The sequence below is a fragment of the Chlorocebus sabaeus genome, chromosome 25 (genome assembly GCF_047675955.1).
Source record: "Chlorocebus sabaeus isolate Y175 chromosome 25, mChlSab1.0.hap1, whole genome shotgun sequence".
NCBI classification, from domain to species: Eukaryota; Metazoa; Chordata; class Mammalia; order Primates; family Cercopithecidae; genus Chlorocebus; species Chlorocebus sabaeus.
Genome location: NC_132928.1, coordinates 56,828,412 through 56,845,190, shown reverse-complemented (window position 1 = coordinate 56,845,190; position 16,779 = coordinate 56,828,412). Strand labels below are relative to the sequence as shown.

General features: G+C 38.0%; 1 protein-coding gene across 1 annotated transcript; it reads left to right on the top strand.

Moving 5' to 3' along the window:
* Window positions 1–441: 441 nt before the first annotated feature.
* Window positions 442–13,643, top strand: TNFSF18 (TNF superfamily member 18). The gene is made up of 3 exons (XM_007989488.3): window positions 442–945; window positions 8,052–8,082; window positions 10,298–13,643. The coding sequence occupies exons 1-3, from the start codon at window positions 724–726 to the stop codon at window positions 10,642–10,644; spliced, it is 600 nt and encodes a 199-aa protein (XP_007987679.1). The 5' UTR covers window positions 442–723; the 3' UTR covers window positions 10,645–13,643.
* Window positions 13,644–16,779: the final 3,136 nt, after the last annotated feature.

Below are 16,779 nucleotides of genomic sequence, written 5' to 3'. Positions count from 1 at the left end.
AATATCCTTCTGTAAAATAACTTTTTATGCCAGAACTAGATTATCAGAGTTTAAAAATGATGAAAAATAAAATTGAGCTTGTTGTATTTACAATTTTTTATTAAATTCTTATAACACACTTAATATTTTCTAGAGACTATCTCAGAATGAATGTACTCCATACACTAGAAATTGATGAAACATTTTTATGAGTATAGATTTTATTTTTCCAGATTACTGAGGTATAATTGACAAATAAAAATTGTATATATTTAAGGTATACAAGATGCTGACTTGATTGAAACTCTGTTTTTTCAAAACTACAGATCCTAGCCTCTCCAGCTTCCTAACACTGCCGCTCATGTACATGATATCGGGAGTATGATGGGGTCTTAATCTCAAACTTTATTTCTTCTTATAAAAAGTAATTTTCTTATCTAGAAATAATATGGAATACTATCTTAGATGGGAGTACACCACTTTATTCTCCCAAGGCTCCTCTACACACGCACTGTACTGCCTTTTGATTTAGGAGAGAAATTTTTTCCCTCTGAACTTCCCTTGTGCTTTTTTTTCTATGTTCTGAGTTTGTGTTGACTTTCAGCCTTCCGTTCCTTTTGTTGTATTTGACCTGGTGCCAAATGAAAGTCAGCACTTAAGTTATGAGTATCATTTTCTAACACAGTGACAGAAGGAAAACTCCGCCTTCCACACCCACTACTAATTACCATACTGCTACAAAACATGACATTGCATCCTTCACCCATCACTTGTGAATTTTTGTTTTCCACAGCTCTTATTTCTCCAAAAATGTGTTTGAGCCACTTGGAAAATATGCCTTTAAGTCATTCAAGAACTCAAGGAGCTCAGAGATCATCCTGGAAGCTGTGGCTCTTTTGCTCCATAGCTATATTCCTTTTTCTTTGCTCCTTCAGTTGGCTAATCTTTATTTTTCTCCAACTAGAGGTAAGGAGGCAATTGTACCTAAGATTGCTATTTGCTATAATCCTCTATTTGTTTTTCTAGTTATTATCATTGTCACTCAGTATTGTTAGCAATAGTTGGAAGGAAGAGATGCGTATACATAATGTAAATACAATTCTAATATTGTCATGACATGGCTTTTGAAGTTTAGCTAAAGGTTTTGAGATAAAAGGTATCAGAAAATGATAATGTTAGATGCAGAACTCAGTTAGATAGAATTGGTTAAGCCAATTGACAGGGGCCCGTGGAGTATTTTTCTCTCCCTCTTCTATAGCTCTTGGTAGAATAAAAAAGGTAAAAATATGAATGAATATCAAGGAATGGGATGCAAGCTATAGTCTTATTTATGGAAAAGACTTAAAAAAATAGTGAAAGATGGGATTAAGTAAATGACAGGTGGTTTGTGTGTCTTTGAGGAGGGAAGTGGCCCTGAGCTAGGCGTAAGAATATCTGGATTCTGGTTCTGGGTCTCCCTAATAACCAGCTGTATAAATTTGATAAAGACATTTAATCTCTCTAGTTTGCAGATTCTTTATCTAAAAAAAAAAAACTTGTGGTAGGAGAATGGATTTATTATGATGTTTCTTCTAGCTATAAAATGCAGTGATTAAGAATTTATTTAGGGATAGTATGAAGAATAAATGCCTAAGCCATTCAAAAGCAGGGAACAATGACTTTAGGTTGAGTTGATCAGGGGAGACTTCATGGAGGAAGGAGAAAGCCCATATCTATTTGGGAAGCCCCTGATGCTTGTCAGGAATTTCCCATTGAGATGCAGGCCAAGTTGTGAGCCTAGAGAATGGGATGGTACACTGGGAATGGAGATAAGTTTGGTTCTTTACTAAAAAAGCTTTCCTCACAGTTGACCATATAGCACTGACCAAAAAGAAAATAAGAAATGCTTTATTTATTTCAGGATTTAGCCTATTTCTGGTTAAATTGTAAGACTCGAAGTTTTGGGTAGAATAAAGTGGTATATGTCCATCTTGAGAAAGGGTTGAAATGTAACTGCAGAAACACTTTTCTTAAGGGAACTGATCAGCGAAGATTTCAAAGATATAGTTCTACCACTTAAGATAAGTAAAAGTAATTGAGAAAAGATGCAGGAGGAAGCAGTCTCCTATGGATATTAATTTCGAGTAGGTATAGCTTTGGCCAATTTTTCCACAGTAGCCCATTAATTTGTATTTCATAACTGTATACGAGGCTTATGTGCAACAGAGGCATTTCTAATTACAACCCTGCTCTCTCAAGAAATGTATCAAGCAGAAGTGTGAACTTTCTGGGTCAGTGAAGCTGCAAGAAATAATTGTCAGAAATTCTTAGTGTCTAGATTTCTGAAGAAGAGGAAGGGTGAGAATAGCAATAACTTAAATTTGGAAGTGCTTCTTTCTTCTAAAAATTATAAGATTAATTAGCCTGATAACCCTGAAGAACACTGAATATAAGTACCATCAGTTCCTACATATGACTTGGGAATGAATGCACAGATGCCTTTCCCAAAGGCACCCAGTAGTTCTTGCAAAGGAAAAGAGAAAGTCTAATAATGCCAGATCATCTAGGACACCTCTGTTCAGAATCAAACTGGATTAGTCCCAGGTGTTTGAACTCTGATTCTGTTTTTTCTCTCCTAGATCCAGTTTCTCAGTGAAAGGTTCTGCCTCTAAAGATAACCCAGAGTTTGTTCCAAATTTAGGGAAGTATAAAATGTTTTTAGAATATTGTTCTGACAGGAAACTTGCAGAATTTGTTTCTATGGGAAAAGCCAGTGGCCTGGCCCACCATGCATGATATTAGCTTCTACATTTCACTTTTCACTTACCTGTACTTCCCTTTCCCTGTGGACCACAAATAAATATCTCTGGAAGAGAGGTCTGAAGGGCTGGCAGATAGTGAGTCACTATGATGTGGCCACTTCCACATTCTCACAATACCCATGAACCTTGAAGTTTTATTTTGGTCTCCACTCTAGTTTTTTTTTTTTGTTTTTTTGGTTTTTTTTTTGTTTTTTTTTTTTTTTGAGACAGAGTCTCGCTCTGTCGCCCAGGCTGGAGTGCAGTGGCCGGATCTCAGCTCACTGCAAGCTCCGCCTCCCGGGTTTACGCCATTCTCCTGCCTCAGCCTCCCGAGTAGCTGGGACTACAGGCGCCCGCCACCTCGCCCAGCTAGTTTTTTTGTATTTTTTTAGTAGAGACGGGGTTTCACCGTATTAGCCAGGATAGTCTCGATCTCCTGACCTTGTGATCCGCCCGTCTCGGCCTCCCAAAGTGCTGGGATTACAGGCTTGAGCCACCGTGCCCGGCCTCCACTCTAGTTTTTATACACAAAGTCCCACTTTCCAGATTGTCTAGACACTACTTTAAAAAGTGTACACTTAAAAAAAAAGTGTAATACTTTAAAAAGTGTTAGATGGGAAGCTTGGCTACTTGGGTCAATTTTTTTCTTTTTTTCTCTCTTCTTTGAGAAAATATTTAACTAAAAGGATAGCTGTGAGTCCAAGGAGTTTGGTCAATCCCTCAGTGAAAATTATCTCACAGGAGTTATCACTAAGAAATCAAGTGTTCAGCAGAGTCTCCCGCTTCAATAAAATGAAGGATACTTTCAGAAGGGGAAGTTGTACTTGTACTTAAAAGCAGAGCAGATTTTAATTTCACTGAGGATTTGATTAGGGTTGATTTGGAGAGAGAATGATTGTTTTGGCCATTTTGAGCCCAACTATGTAAATCTAACCTTAAATCAAGATGAGGTTGCAAAAGCAACTGATCCTTCTAGAAAAAATAACTAAGCCATATGTGTCTTTAAAAGTGGGTATTTACTACTTCCAAACATCAGTAGAATTATAAATAAAAACTTCTCCCACAGAGTGGTAAGGGTGAGAGTTTTGACCCAGACAGGCTGGGTGTGGATCTCATTCTTGCCTTTCATTGGCTGCATGACCTTGGGCTAGTTACTTAATGCCTCTCATCCTCATTTCCTCATCTGCAAAATGAGCAAGCTAGTTTGTATAGGGTTGTGGTAAGGATTAATGAGACAGTAGAGTATCTGACATATAGTAGGCTCCCAGTAGATGGTAGTGATTAATATTTGCCCCATTACTATTAATGAGATAATAACGGGCAAACATTTAACAAGATCGTTTAACAATATGGATATTCTTTGCTTACCTATATCACTCTCTCAATCAAAGACACTATCTCATAGACAAATTGATGATTTTGCAATTAGATGGATTTTTAGTGGTGGCAATAATTAGAGAGTATCACAGTGATGGTCTCTGTAGCACTAAATAGACATTAAACAGCCTGCAGTATATTATCCAGAATTTCTGACTCTGGAAATTAGTTTGGCCTTAGGTTGTCTACGGCATTAGGTTTCTCTGAACACATCTTATACATGCTAGTAGATGGTGCAGATACTATCTGTGGCATGTATTTTGGCACTCATTCATATTTAGATTGTTACCAAATTGCTTTGGGTGTGTAATCATGTCTTTCTAGAAAGATTATAAACTTCTTGAGAGGCAAGAACCAAAAATCACATTTGTTTCTCGTGCTTACGATGCTGTATAATGTTGGGAATATGTGTGCTTAAATTGTAGTTCAATTCTTCATTACAATCACCATCATCACTCAAACAACTAATATTTATTGAACAGGTCCAGGCAGGATATCTCGGCAAAGCCCTTCTTTAAAACGACCTCATTTAACCCCAACAACTTCAACAAGCTAGGTGCTATTATTTCTCCCATTTTACAGATGAGGAAATTGGGGTTCAGGGAGTCTTTGTCATGTCCCTATCATGTGTTGAACTAAATTGAATTTCAACATCTCTTCCGGGAAACACCAAAATAAGGATGAAATAATTGCAAGAGGTCAGGCACAGTGGCTCAAGCCTATAATCCCAGCACTTTGGGAGGCTGAAGCGGGTAGATTGCTTGAGCCCAAGAGTTTGAGACCAGCCTGGGCAACATGGCAAAACCCTATCTCTACAAAAATATACAAAAAAAAAAAAAAATAGCTGGGCATGGTGGCATGCACCTGTAGTCCCAGCTACTCAGGAGGCTGACATGGGAGAATTGGTTGAGTCCAGGAGGATGAGGCTGTAGTGAGCTGAGATCACACCACTGCACTCCAGCCTGGGCAGTAGAATGAGACCTTGTCTCAAAAAAAATAACAAGAAACAACAACAACAAAAAACAAGTGTAGGGAATCAAAAAATTTATTTCCTAGAATAGTGACTTTCAGACTTTTTGATTGCACCTCCCTCTCAATAATGTATTTTCAGTGTAATTCCCAACATCTGTATGCTAATTATTATGCCATATACAACTACTAATAATATGTACACTAAAGAGATACACAAAATGTATATTTATAAGGGTGAGCCTAATATGTTTAACGTAGCTCTCACAATGCAAAACCATTTCGCTTTCACCAAAATGTTATATTTTCTATAATGCATTAATATATAATATAAACATTTCTAAAATAAGTAAAATAATATTTTAATAATTTGATAAATGCGTTTATTTTATTTTTAAATCTTAACACTTTGTGATACAGTAATTTGAAGTTTGATATGTTAATTTACCTTGTTTCATGATTTTGAGTGTCATGACTGAAAAATTACCCAACAAACAAATATAGATTACAATGGAAGAACATATCTTTGGATATTCTTAACATGTCATACCACTTAATTTTCAATCCATCATTCAATGATGGATGCCTCTCTTTCTTTCCATACAAAACTAACTTCCAAGATCTATAGCTTTAACACCTCCTTCATATAAACTCACCCACTTGCTTGTGTCTATCTCCATCATATTCTAATGACAAAAGTTTGACTATGGAAAACCTCCAATGCTGATTAAATCCAACTGCTCTGTGTCTTTCACTGTTGAATATATCTGAAGAAAAACATACAACTTGTTGAAAGCTCTTACTTTAAATTCACAGCCACTGCCTTCAAGTGGATTTCAGTGTTGCTCTCGAAACAACCCACGTTTCCCGTCCATTCACTCTCCTCTACTGGATGATTTCACATCTTTAGCTTCTCTTCAAACATCTAATAACTCTTCCCCATTCACACTCTCCACTGATAACGTTGCCTCTATATTTCAAGAGAAAATAGAAGTAGGGAGGAAAGAAGTTCCAGTATCAACAACTCATTGGCATTTGTGTCCAGGTATATTGCTGTTCTCTCTTATCACTGTGGATAAATTGTCCATACACCTATCCAAGCCATCTATGAACTAAATCTTATCCTATCTTACCTACTCAGGGACATTGCTCCAACAGTTCTCTCCTTGCTTTTACATATTATGCCTCATCCATTTTACAGAAACATTTCCATCAAATGGCAATAGAAAAACATGTTGTCGTTTCTCTCATATTAAAACACAACAACAACAACAACAAAAACCTCTTTGATCTCTCATCATCATCCAAACTCCACTCATTTTTTTCTGCGCTCCCTACAGCAAAATTCCCCCAGCTTCTCTTTTCCCATTTACCCTTAAATTTATTCTAAGTTTCTGCCCTCTTCACATATGACAGAAACTAATTTTGTCAAGAACTCCAGTTTTTACCATGTTGCTCAATCTATCAGTCAATTCACTGTACTTTTCTTACTTGATCTATTGACAGCATTTGACACCAGCTGATCACTCGTCCTCCATGAAATACTTTCTTTTCTTGGCTTCCAAACATCAGACTCTCCTAGTTTCCTTTCAGACTCAACTTTTCCTTTCTATTGTCCCTTGCTTGTTCTTTCTCATTCTCTGACCTCTAAACATCACAACGCCCCAGTATTCCTCTCCATCCACACCCACTAACTTGATGGTCTCACACAATCTCACTCCTTAAAGCATCACTTAGGAACTTAAGGTTCCTAAATGTATATCACCAGAGCTCCTTAAATTTCAGCTTTCTGTATCCAACTGCCTGCTTGACACACTTACCTGGATTATAAAAAGCATCACAAACTTAACATGTCCAAAACCAAACTCATGATTTTTCCCCTCCCCATTTATTCCTCTTACATTTTATCCATATTAGTGAATAATTATCTTTCCAATTATGCAGGCCTAAAATACCTGGAGTCATCTTTGTCTCTTCTCATTCCCTACCCCATATCCATGTCGGGAACTTCTGTTGGCTTTATTTTCCAACCAAGTATCACCATCTCCACAGCTAGCACCTTGGTCAGAGGCACCATGCTCTCTTGCCTAGATGAATGACTGTAATGATCCCTTAGCTAGTCTCACTACATTTGTCCTTGCCTCTGTTTAATTTGTTCCTAGTATAGCAGCCAGAGAAATCCTACAAAAGGAAAATATGCAACATCTTTAAGTTCAAAAAGTCTTTTAAGCACTTTGCCATTAGGAAACCAATAAACTTTGGATGATACAAAAACTGTTTGTGGTTATGCCTTAATTTACACAAAGTATTTTTGAGCATTTAGCATTTAACTACCTGTATTTGTAAAATTAACCACACACTGATGGCATCTTGTAGCATGTGAACTGCCATACATTGCAATAGCCTGAAACTTGGAACTGTTTTTCAGGGTATCTCAGATACTGTGTATGACGTGTAGTTATCTGAATATTATACATGTGTGGCTTCATCAATCTGAGTTGTAAATATTTCTAGGGCTTAATTTACTATTTTAAATAAAAATAAACATAAACAGAAGCTTCATTATTTTCCTTTCCCGTGCCAATAGATAACCTTGTTCAGTCACTGGGGTGTGGAAACTGCTATTTTGTTGAAAAACTTTTAGAGTCCAAGGAGCGGGGAGGTCCAATATCAAATAGTTGTCCTGTAGGTATAGATTAGGTAATGGAATTAGATCTTGACCTTTGTCTAAAACACCCTAAGGGGAAGCTAGGTAATAAAAGGTAAAGGATGGAGCCACTCAACTTTAGGGAGGCTGAGACGGCTGAGACATGTTGAAGGGAGGGTTTTTTTTATGGTTATAGAATAGTTGTTTGCTTCAGGAATCCAAAGCTCTAAATAAATCAATCAAAAAAGTTAATGACACTGTCATCATCCTAATCAATTCATCTTTTCTTTCCCCAACAGACTGCTAAAGAGCCTTGTATGGCTAAGTTTGGTGAGTAACCTATCTTGCATATCTCTCTTTTACTTTTCTTAGTTTTTGATGCAAGAAGGCAGGTGTCAGTGATCTCAAGAAAACCTGTATTTTCTTCCATTCATTTTTCAGCTACTACATATAATTACTTATCATGTACTGGGCAGTTTCCCAAGAGCTGAGGCTTTCAGAAGTAAACCAGGCAAAAGAAGCCCATGCCCTGATAAAGCTTATATTGAAGGCTGCATCTCTAGCCAGGAATGAACATCTCTCTTACTGACCTATGAATCTGAGATCCAGGAATCTACTTTTAATTCTGTGTTTTAATAAACACAACAAGTTTCATATTTCTATAACCTTTCCTTAAAGTCTTTCTCATGTTTCACACATTGCTAATGTCCAGTGGAGTATACGAGAGAGTGCCACTGTTGTTTCTAAATGTATAGAAGAGCAATAAGAGTTGGAAGAGTGGCCATTTCCTTTACTCCTTTCTCTTCTAAGCTTAACTTCTGAGTCATTTTCCCTTGTAGTCACCTGATATTTGCTTAGAAAACACACCACAGTTTGCAGTTACAATGAGACTTAGACTCTTAGAATGCACGCAAAATTTCAGATAAATACATTTTTAAAAATTGTTTATAGGTTTCAGGCCAAACATACATTTTCAGTTGAGAACAGACCATTTCTAGAGTTGACTCTGAAACCCCTGTGTTCCTATATAGTTTAAACCAGTAGGTTTCCTTGGCTTGTGGGAATTAGACAATTTCCTTTTGCTTGTCTCTTTCTTTGTGTTTTGTTTTAGTTTTGCCAGTAAGTGGAATAGAATGCACGGCATGTGTGAAATTCTGCCTTGATGTGGTAAAAGTTGAGAAACTCAAGTGATGCTAAGGTGGTCTTTAAGTGATCCCCTTTCACAGAATTAAATAGGAAAGTCAATGACACCTCTTTCTGGTGACCTGCCTATTGCCTATTACATGTCAAGGAAGAAGAAATTTACTGGGCTCTGAGCTCATTGGCAATACAGGGTGACTTTGCCTTTTGTTCTAGTAATCTCTCTTTCATTCTCCCCCAGAATCTACCTGCAGAGTCTTATATTAGTCATTCATATGAATGAGAATTGAAGTAAAAATGTTACCTCTTCCAGGGTGTTTTCTCATCAAGTTTTCTTTTTTAATTATGGGACAAAGGACAAAAATTATGGAGAATTGCAGAACAGATAAGCATTCTGGGTAGTAAAAGCACCTCCTGGGTCTGTGAGATCATACTGATGTGCTAAACCAAGTAAACAAACATTTAAATTTCATATGTGCTAATGAAAATGAATGATTAGGTCTTTACCTTTTCTTTACCCTTTGGGACAGTATTGCCCTAGGGATCCTTACATTTAAATAGTCAAGTTATTTCTATTTATAAACTCATAAATTTACCATTAGCTATTTTTGGGGGGTTTATTTAATGAATCCTAAGTAGGTCTTAAATTATATATACCCACAAACTGAGGAGAAGAGTCATAATTTAGACACAAAGCACCTAATTCAGGAACATGGAAGTATCATTCAATCAATAAATATTTATGGAACATCTACCAGGTACCAGGGACATTTTCAGGTGCTGAAAATATGGGAATGAATAAAACAGAGATATATTTGTCCTAAAAAATTTTACATTCAAGGTGATACCAGATGGAAAATAAACAAATGAACAATTTAGTTTATAACATCCTAGACACTGACACACTTTAGGAAGAAAACTCAGGCAAGGTAAAAGGAGAGAGTGATAGGAGAACACTTTTTAATATAGCTTAATTAAGGAAAGCCTCACTGATAAAGTGATAAACAGCCGATGGTATTTACACAGAAAATGCATGGAAAGGCATGGACTGCCAACCCTGGTTTTCAAAATTTTGGCTTGTGATTTCTTTCTCCATCAGTCTTTTCTTCTCCTTTCTATTTCCCACGAATATTAATTGACAAGGGATGCTGAGTCACCTAACTCATTTTTCTATTCCAAATTCTTTTCCTTAGAATGCTTCAAGCAAGAAACACTCTTTGGATTTTTAATTTCTCTAAAACAAGGAGTAGATAGGTACTTAAAATAGAAAAATTCTGCTTGAAGAGAACTAGTGTAGATCAGGTAAAGAAACAACATGTACGTGGTAAATCTACAATCTGGAAAAGGATGAAATAATGAAATAACTATGCTTTCATCTTTTTTCTCCCTTGTATATTTCTTATAGGACCATTACCCTCAAAATGGCAAATGGCATCTTCTGAACCTCCTTGCGTGAATAAGGTGTCTGACTGGAAGCTGGAGATACTTCAGAATGGCTTATATTTAATTTATGGCCAAGTGGCTCCCAATGCAAACTACAATGATGTAGCTCCTTTTGAAGTACGGCTGTATAAAAACAAAGACATGATACAAACTCTAACAAACAAATCTAAAATCCAGAATGTGGGAGGGACTTATGAGTTGCATGTTGGGGATACCATAGACTTGATATTCAACTCTGAGTATCAGGTTCTAAAAAATAATACATACTGGGGTATCATTTTACTAGCAAATCCCCAGTTCATCTCCTAGAGACTTGATTTGATCTCATTCCCTTCAGCACATGCAGAGGTGCCAGTGGGTGGATTGGAGGGAGAAGATTTTCAATTTCTAGAGTTTGTCTGTCTACAAAAATCAACACAAACAGAACTCCTCTGTATGTGAATTTTCATCTATCATGCCTATCTGAACGAGACTCAGAGGAAGAGCCAAAGACTTTTGGTTGGATCTGCAGAGATACTTCATTAATCCACGATAAAATGAATATGGATGACAGAGGACATGTGCTTTTCAAAGAATCTCTGTCTAAATCTTGAATTCGTGAGTGGAAAAATGGAGTTCTATTCCCTTGGAAGTTTTACCTGGTATGCAAAAAGGATCTGGGGCAGTAGCCTGCTTTGTTCTCATATTCTTGGGCTGCTCTAATTCATTCTTCTCATACTCCCGTCTTTTGAGGTCCTCCCAATAAAAAGTAGACTGATAGGATGGCCACAGATATACCTACCATACCCTATTTAGATATGGTGGTGTTAGAAGATAAAGAACACTCTGAGAACTATTGGAATAGAGGTACAAGTGGCATAAAATGGAATGTACGCTATCTGGAAATTTCTCTTTGTTTTATCTTCCTCAGGATGCAGGGTGCTTTAAAAAGCCTTATCAAAGGAGTCATTCCGAACCCTCATTGTAGAGCTCTGTGAGAACTTACTGTTGGGGTGCGTGTTTAAACATTGCTAATTGTAAAGAAAGAGTAACCATTAGTATCATTAGGTTTAACCCCAGAATGGTATTACCATTACGGGATTATGTCATGTAATGATTTAGTATTTTTAGCTAGCTTTCCACAGTTTGCAAAGTGCTTTCATATAACAGGTAGCAATTCTATGAAGTTAATTGGGCAGGCATTTGGGGGAAAATTTTAGTGATGAGAATGTGGTAGCATAGCATAGCCAGCTTGCCTCAAATCATAGGACAAGTGACTACAAGAGGCAACAGGCTGTCCACTGCATTGCACTGTTTCAGCTTTAGAATTGTTACTTCTGCTATTGTGTTATAAGTCTCTAAAATTTAGCAGTCACTTTTCAAGAAGCGTATTCCCCTTTAGCCCAAGGTGAGCAGAGTGAAGCTACAACAGATCTTTCCTTTACCAGCAAACTTTTTTTTTTTTTTTTCCCCCTGCCTGGATCAGGGAAACCCAGGATGCTGCTCAGGCCTTATACCAACCAAATTCCCCTCTTCACTTTGCAGAGCCCACCTTAGTAATCTTAGTCAAATGTGCTAACTTCTAAAAATAATAAATAGCACTAATTCAAAATTTTTGGTCTCTTAAATTAGCTACTTGCAGGTTCTTGTTGAAAGGTATATATTACATTGTAAACAAATTTAAAATATTTATGGGTATTTGTGAAAAGCTGCATTATGTTAAATAATACTACATGTAAAGCTATTTAAAAGAATTTTTTTTTTTTTTGTATTTTGTGTAACAAAAATTGCTCAGGAGCATGCTAAGCCTGAGGCCAAGTTGTTTCTTAGTAAGTCTTTTTTAAAAAACATCTGCTGAGTAGCTACAGGGCCAAAGACTTGGAGATCTTGTTTCTGTTGCATTTGCATATCTTCTCAGGAAATTAAAGTGTGTCATATACATATATACATGTATACACACATATAAAATCTTGGTATTCTTGATCTTTGTTGTGTTATAAGCAATTGGCAATATGTGCTGGAGTGGGCTGGTGCTAGCTTACAAGTGCATATTATTAACTTTTCAGGAATGTTGCACTCCGGTTATTAATTATAGGCATTCTTGAAATTGGCTATGGTGGGAGTATTTGTACCATGTAAATTGGCAAACACTACACATTTTCCTTTTGGACAGCTAGTTCACCAGCACACCACTGTGAAACTCTCCTTAATGACTCCTCTCTGCCCCCGCTTCATTCCTGGGACAATCATGGCAGACTAAGGTAGAAAATGAAATCGTAAAAGTTTGGCATACTGGTGATTTCTCAGGGCAAGCAGAGGTCAGTGCAGCTGCAGCTACAGGGATGACTGCCAAAAGGTGACCTTTAAATTTTCCTGGTGTCATAATTTTAGCCTTTGTTTTCAATGTATACTGTTTTCCTGTTTCTCCACATAGTAGTTTGCATTTTAAATCTATAATAAAACATGCTGATAACTGGATTGCAGCTGATTTATCTGTGGGTCATCAGACTAGAGTTAGTAATCCAGGGAACACAAAGGTACATCACAGAAATCTTTGCCCATATGAAACACTGTTTGGCAAGTGTTAAGCAGAAGTGAGAGCTGGATGCAACTGGCTTTTCATCACAGCTGTTCCCATTTCTGATGAGTTAGTCAGACAGTTTCACTTTCTGACTTTCACCTATCTCCTTTTCTCCACCCTGCCCACATTCACCATCAAAGTCATTGTGAACCCTTCTCACACTGTTTTTACCTTCCATTTTGCCCCATCAAACAAGAGCATGCTATATGACTGTGGATTAAGTCTCTGCTTGTGAAGACGGCAGCTAATTGAAAAGCGATGTAATCTAGTCAACAAAATCCTTAGATGAAGTGTATCTTGAAAATGAAGTTCCTGCCTTTGTGTTCCATCCCAACTAGGCAATTTCATTTGGGAGGACATATTTTTATTAGAGAGAAGGAGAAGCAAAAATCTGATTGATCGACAAGTTAACAGTTTAAAGATTTACATCAGGTAGAAGCTACAAATGATGCTTTGGCACACATTTACTCTGATCCAAAAGGATGCATGCCTATTCTAGGGTTTACTTGTAGTTCTGTAACAGTCACTCCACTGATTATGACTCTTCCATGAGTCTCCCACCTATGCATAGGAAATTTGTACACCTGCTTTGCCCCTACAAACTAAGAGAGTATGAGCCCACCTCCATGTAGCAAGATTCTCCTGTTTCCACTACCAAGCAGTTGGCCTTTTTTTTCCAGATAGATTTTCTGGGTGGGGTCAGACTAGTTCAGTATCAGCTTTAGCTATATCAGGTGGAGGCAGGCAACAGTTCTTTGTATCTCCTAATTGGAAGAAATATTTTTCAAAGCTACTTTAGAAGTTCCCTTGAAGTTCCCTTACCAGGCTTCGGGTTAGAAAGTTTCATTTCTCCCAGTTCTTCCTGCGAAAGAAAGTGGGTAAGGACTCACAGAATGGCCACAGCTCTCTCTAAGTGTTGTCATCGATACCTTCTTTTCCCTCTTCTGGCCTTTATCTTTTTTTTTTTTTTTTTTTTTTTTGACAGAATCTCACTCTGTCGCCCACGCTGGAGTGCAGTGGCTCGCTGCATCCTCTTCCTCCCAGGTTCAAGCAATTCTCCTGCCTCAGCCTCCTGAGGAGCTGGGACTACAGACTCCCACCACCATGCCTGGCTAATTTTTGCATGTTTAGTAGAGATGGGGTTTCATCATATTGGCCAGGCTGGTCTTGAATTCCTGGCCTCCAGTGATCCACCAACCTTGATCTCCCAAAGTGTTGGGATTACGGGCATGAGCCACAGCGTCCGGCCCTCATTTGATCTTTCATCTGGGTGAAATGTTTGCAAGTGAGTGGAGGGAGGGAACTTACTTCCCTTTACAAATTCTACATATTGCAGGAGGAGGAATTGTTTTACTCTCACTTTGGTAACCAGGTACCAATCATACTGTGTCTGCGCTGAAACTGTCAACAAGAGTCAGATTTTAACATTGAGTTTTACTTATATGTCTAAAGGGAATATTAAGGGCTTGTAATAAAATGCATAAACAAAACCTCCAAACCATTATCACAGAATCAATAATAAAACAGAGCTAAATGAAAGGTAGAGGGAGAAGAAAACCATTGTTTAGAAAAGTTAGACTTAAGAACATTATTACTAATTAACATAAAACATTGCTTTTAATTTCTTGATAGTCAAGAAAAATTAGAGAAAAAGTGCTATGTGTTGTATCTTGGAGTGATAGCTCAGCTACATGTTTTGAACTCCTTAAAGTTGTTTACTGCTATCACAGACCAGTAAATTAAAATAAGATAAATGTAAGAACTGGCCGGGCGCGGTGGCTCACGCCTGTAATCCCAGCACTTTGGGAGGCTGAGGCGGGCGGATCAAGAGGTCAGGAGATCGAGACCATCCTGGCTAACACGGTGAAACCCCGTCTCTACTAAAAATGCAAAAAATTAGCCGGGCGTGGCGGCGGGCGCCTGTAGTCCCAGCTACTTGGGAGGCTGAGGCAGGAGGAGAATGGTGTGAACTTGGGAGGTGGAGCTTGCAGTAAGCTAAGATCGCGCCACTGCACTCCAGCCTGGGCAACTGAGCGAGACTCCATCTCAAACAAACAAACAAAAAAAAATGTAAGAACTTTAGAACTTTAGGAGGCAGAGGCAGGCAGATCACGAAGTCAGGAGATAGAGACCATCCTGGTAAAACAGTGAAACCCCGTCTCTACTAAATATACCAAAAATTAGCTGGGCATGGTGGCACACGCCTGTAGTCCCAGCTACTTGGAATGCTGAGGCAGGAGAATTGCTTGAACCCAAGAGGTGGAGGTTGTAGTGAGCCAAGATCATGCCACTGCACTCCAGCAGTCTAGCCTGGCCACCAGTGAGACTATGTCTCAAAATAAATAAATAAATAAAATAAAAAAAGATAAATGGAAGCGTGCATTTTACTATCTTGGGCTTATTAAATCTGCTTAGAGCGCAGCACTAGGAAATAGTTTTATTCCCTTACAGAGGAAATAAAATCATTTAATCTGACTTTTTAAAGCACACTGTTTATTGGGAAGGGGAAACTTTTCCTGGTGCTGAGCTCTAAGCAGATTTAATGTGCAAGATAGCAAAATGCAGACTCTTCCTTTATCCTATTTGAATCTACTGGTTTGTGATAGCAGTCGACAACTTTAAGGAGTTCAAAACAGTTTATTTGAGCTATGACTCCAAGGCACAACACATAGCGGTAGTGGTGAACCCAATTATGTTGTTTGAACAAGTACATCAGAGGTTTTATTTGACCTGCCTTAAAGAAAGATCTTAGGAAGTGTCTGACAATAGGAAAAGAAAAATTCAATGAACAGGGTCTGTTAGATTAAACCAACTCCCTTATTTCTTCAATAACATAATTACAATGGGAATCTCAGATTTTAGTGTTTAAGGTTGATAATTTCCATCCAGCTTTGGTGTTATTCAAGGACACCACAGGAGTGGTATGCCTCTCACATAGAGCCTTAACAGCACACAGACTCAGTTAGACTGAGGTATACTGGTTGGTTTTAGTTTCTTAGAACGGAAGATACAGATAGTCTTTTTGTCTTCTCTCCCTGTAGTTTGGTTGTACCTCTTATCTAACAGGCTAGGCTCTGAGAAGATTCTGATGACCTAGATTCCCACATCGGACACAGTGCCTGGCTCATAGTCCTTGATAGTCTGTTGAAAATAAATGAGTCAAAAATGTATCTGGGTGTTTATGTTAATGTATAAACAGCATTATCTTGTGCAGTTTGTATGACAGAGTCCAAGGGGCAAAGCCCTCAGCCTCCCTTTCCTCACTGTCTCCCATCCCATCACTTACTGTTCACAAGTGTTCTTCCCCTTCCTCCACAAAATCTGTTCTCAGGAACACTGTTAATGTAATTAAAGAAAGGAAACTTATAAACTCACTTGCACTAAGAGAAAGTGACTAATATACTATCTTGCCTTGCGTCACTAAAGCAGGGTAGAATCCGATTTGTTTTAAACTTGCTGAATAGATGCACCAAGAAGCAACTGCCTTTACAATAACCCAAGGCAAAAACATTTATTTAATAATCAATGGCAGAGTTTTTCTTTCTTTTTTCTCCTAAAGCTATCCCTCCCTTAGCCCTCCCACTCCCTGACAGGTCCCGGCGTGTGATGTTCCCCTCCCTGTGTCCATGTGTTCTCACTGTTCAACTCCCATTTATGAGTGAGAACATGCAGTGTTTAGTTTTCTGTTCCAGTGTTAGTTTGCTGAGAAAGATGGTTTCCAGCCTCATCCATGTCCCTGCAAAGGACAAGAAACTCATTCTTTTTTATGGCTGCATGGTATTCCATGGTGTGTATGTGCCACATTTTCTTTATCCAGCCTATCATTGATGGGCTTTTGGGTTGGTTCCAAGTCTTTGCTATTGTAAATAGTGCTGCAATACACA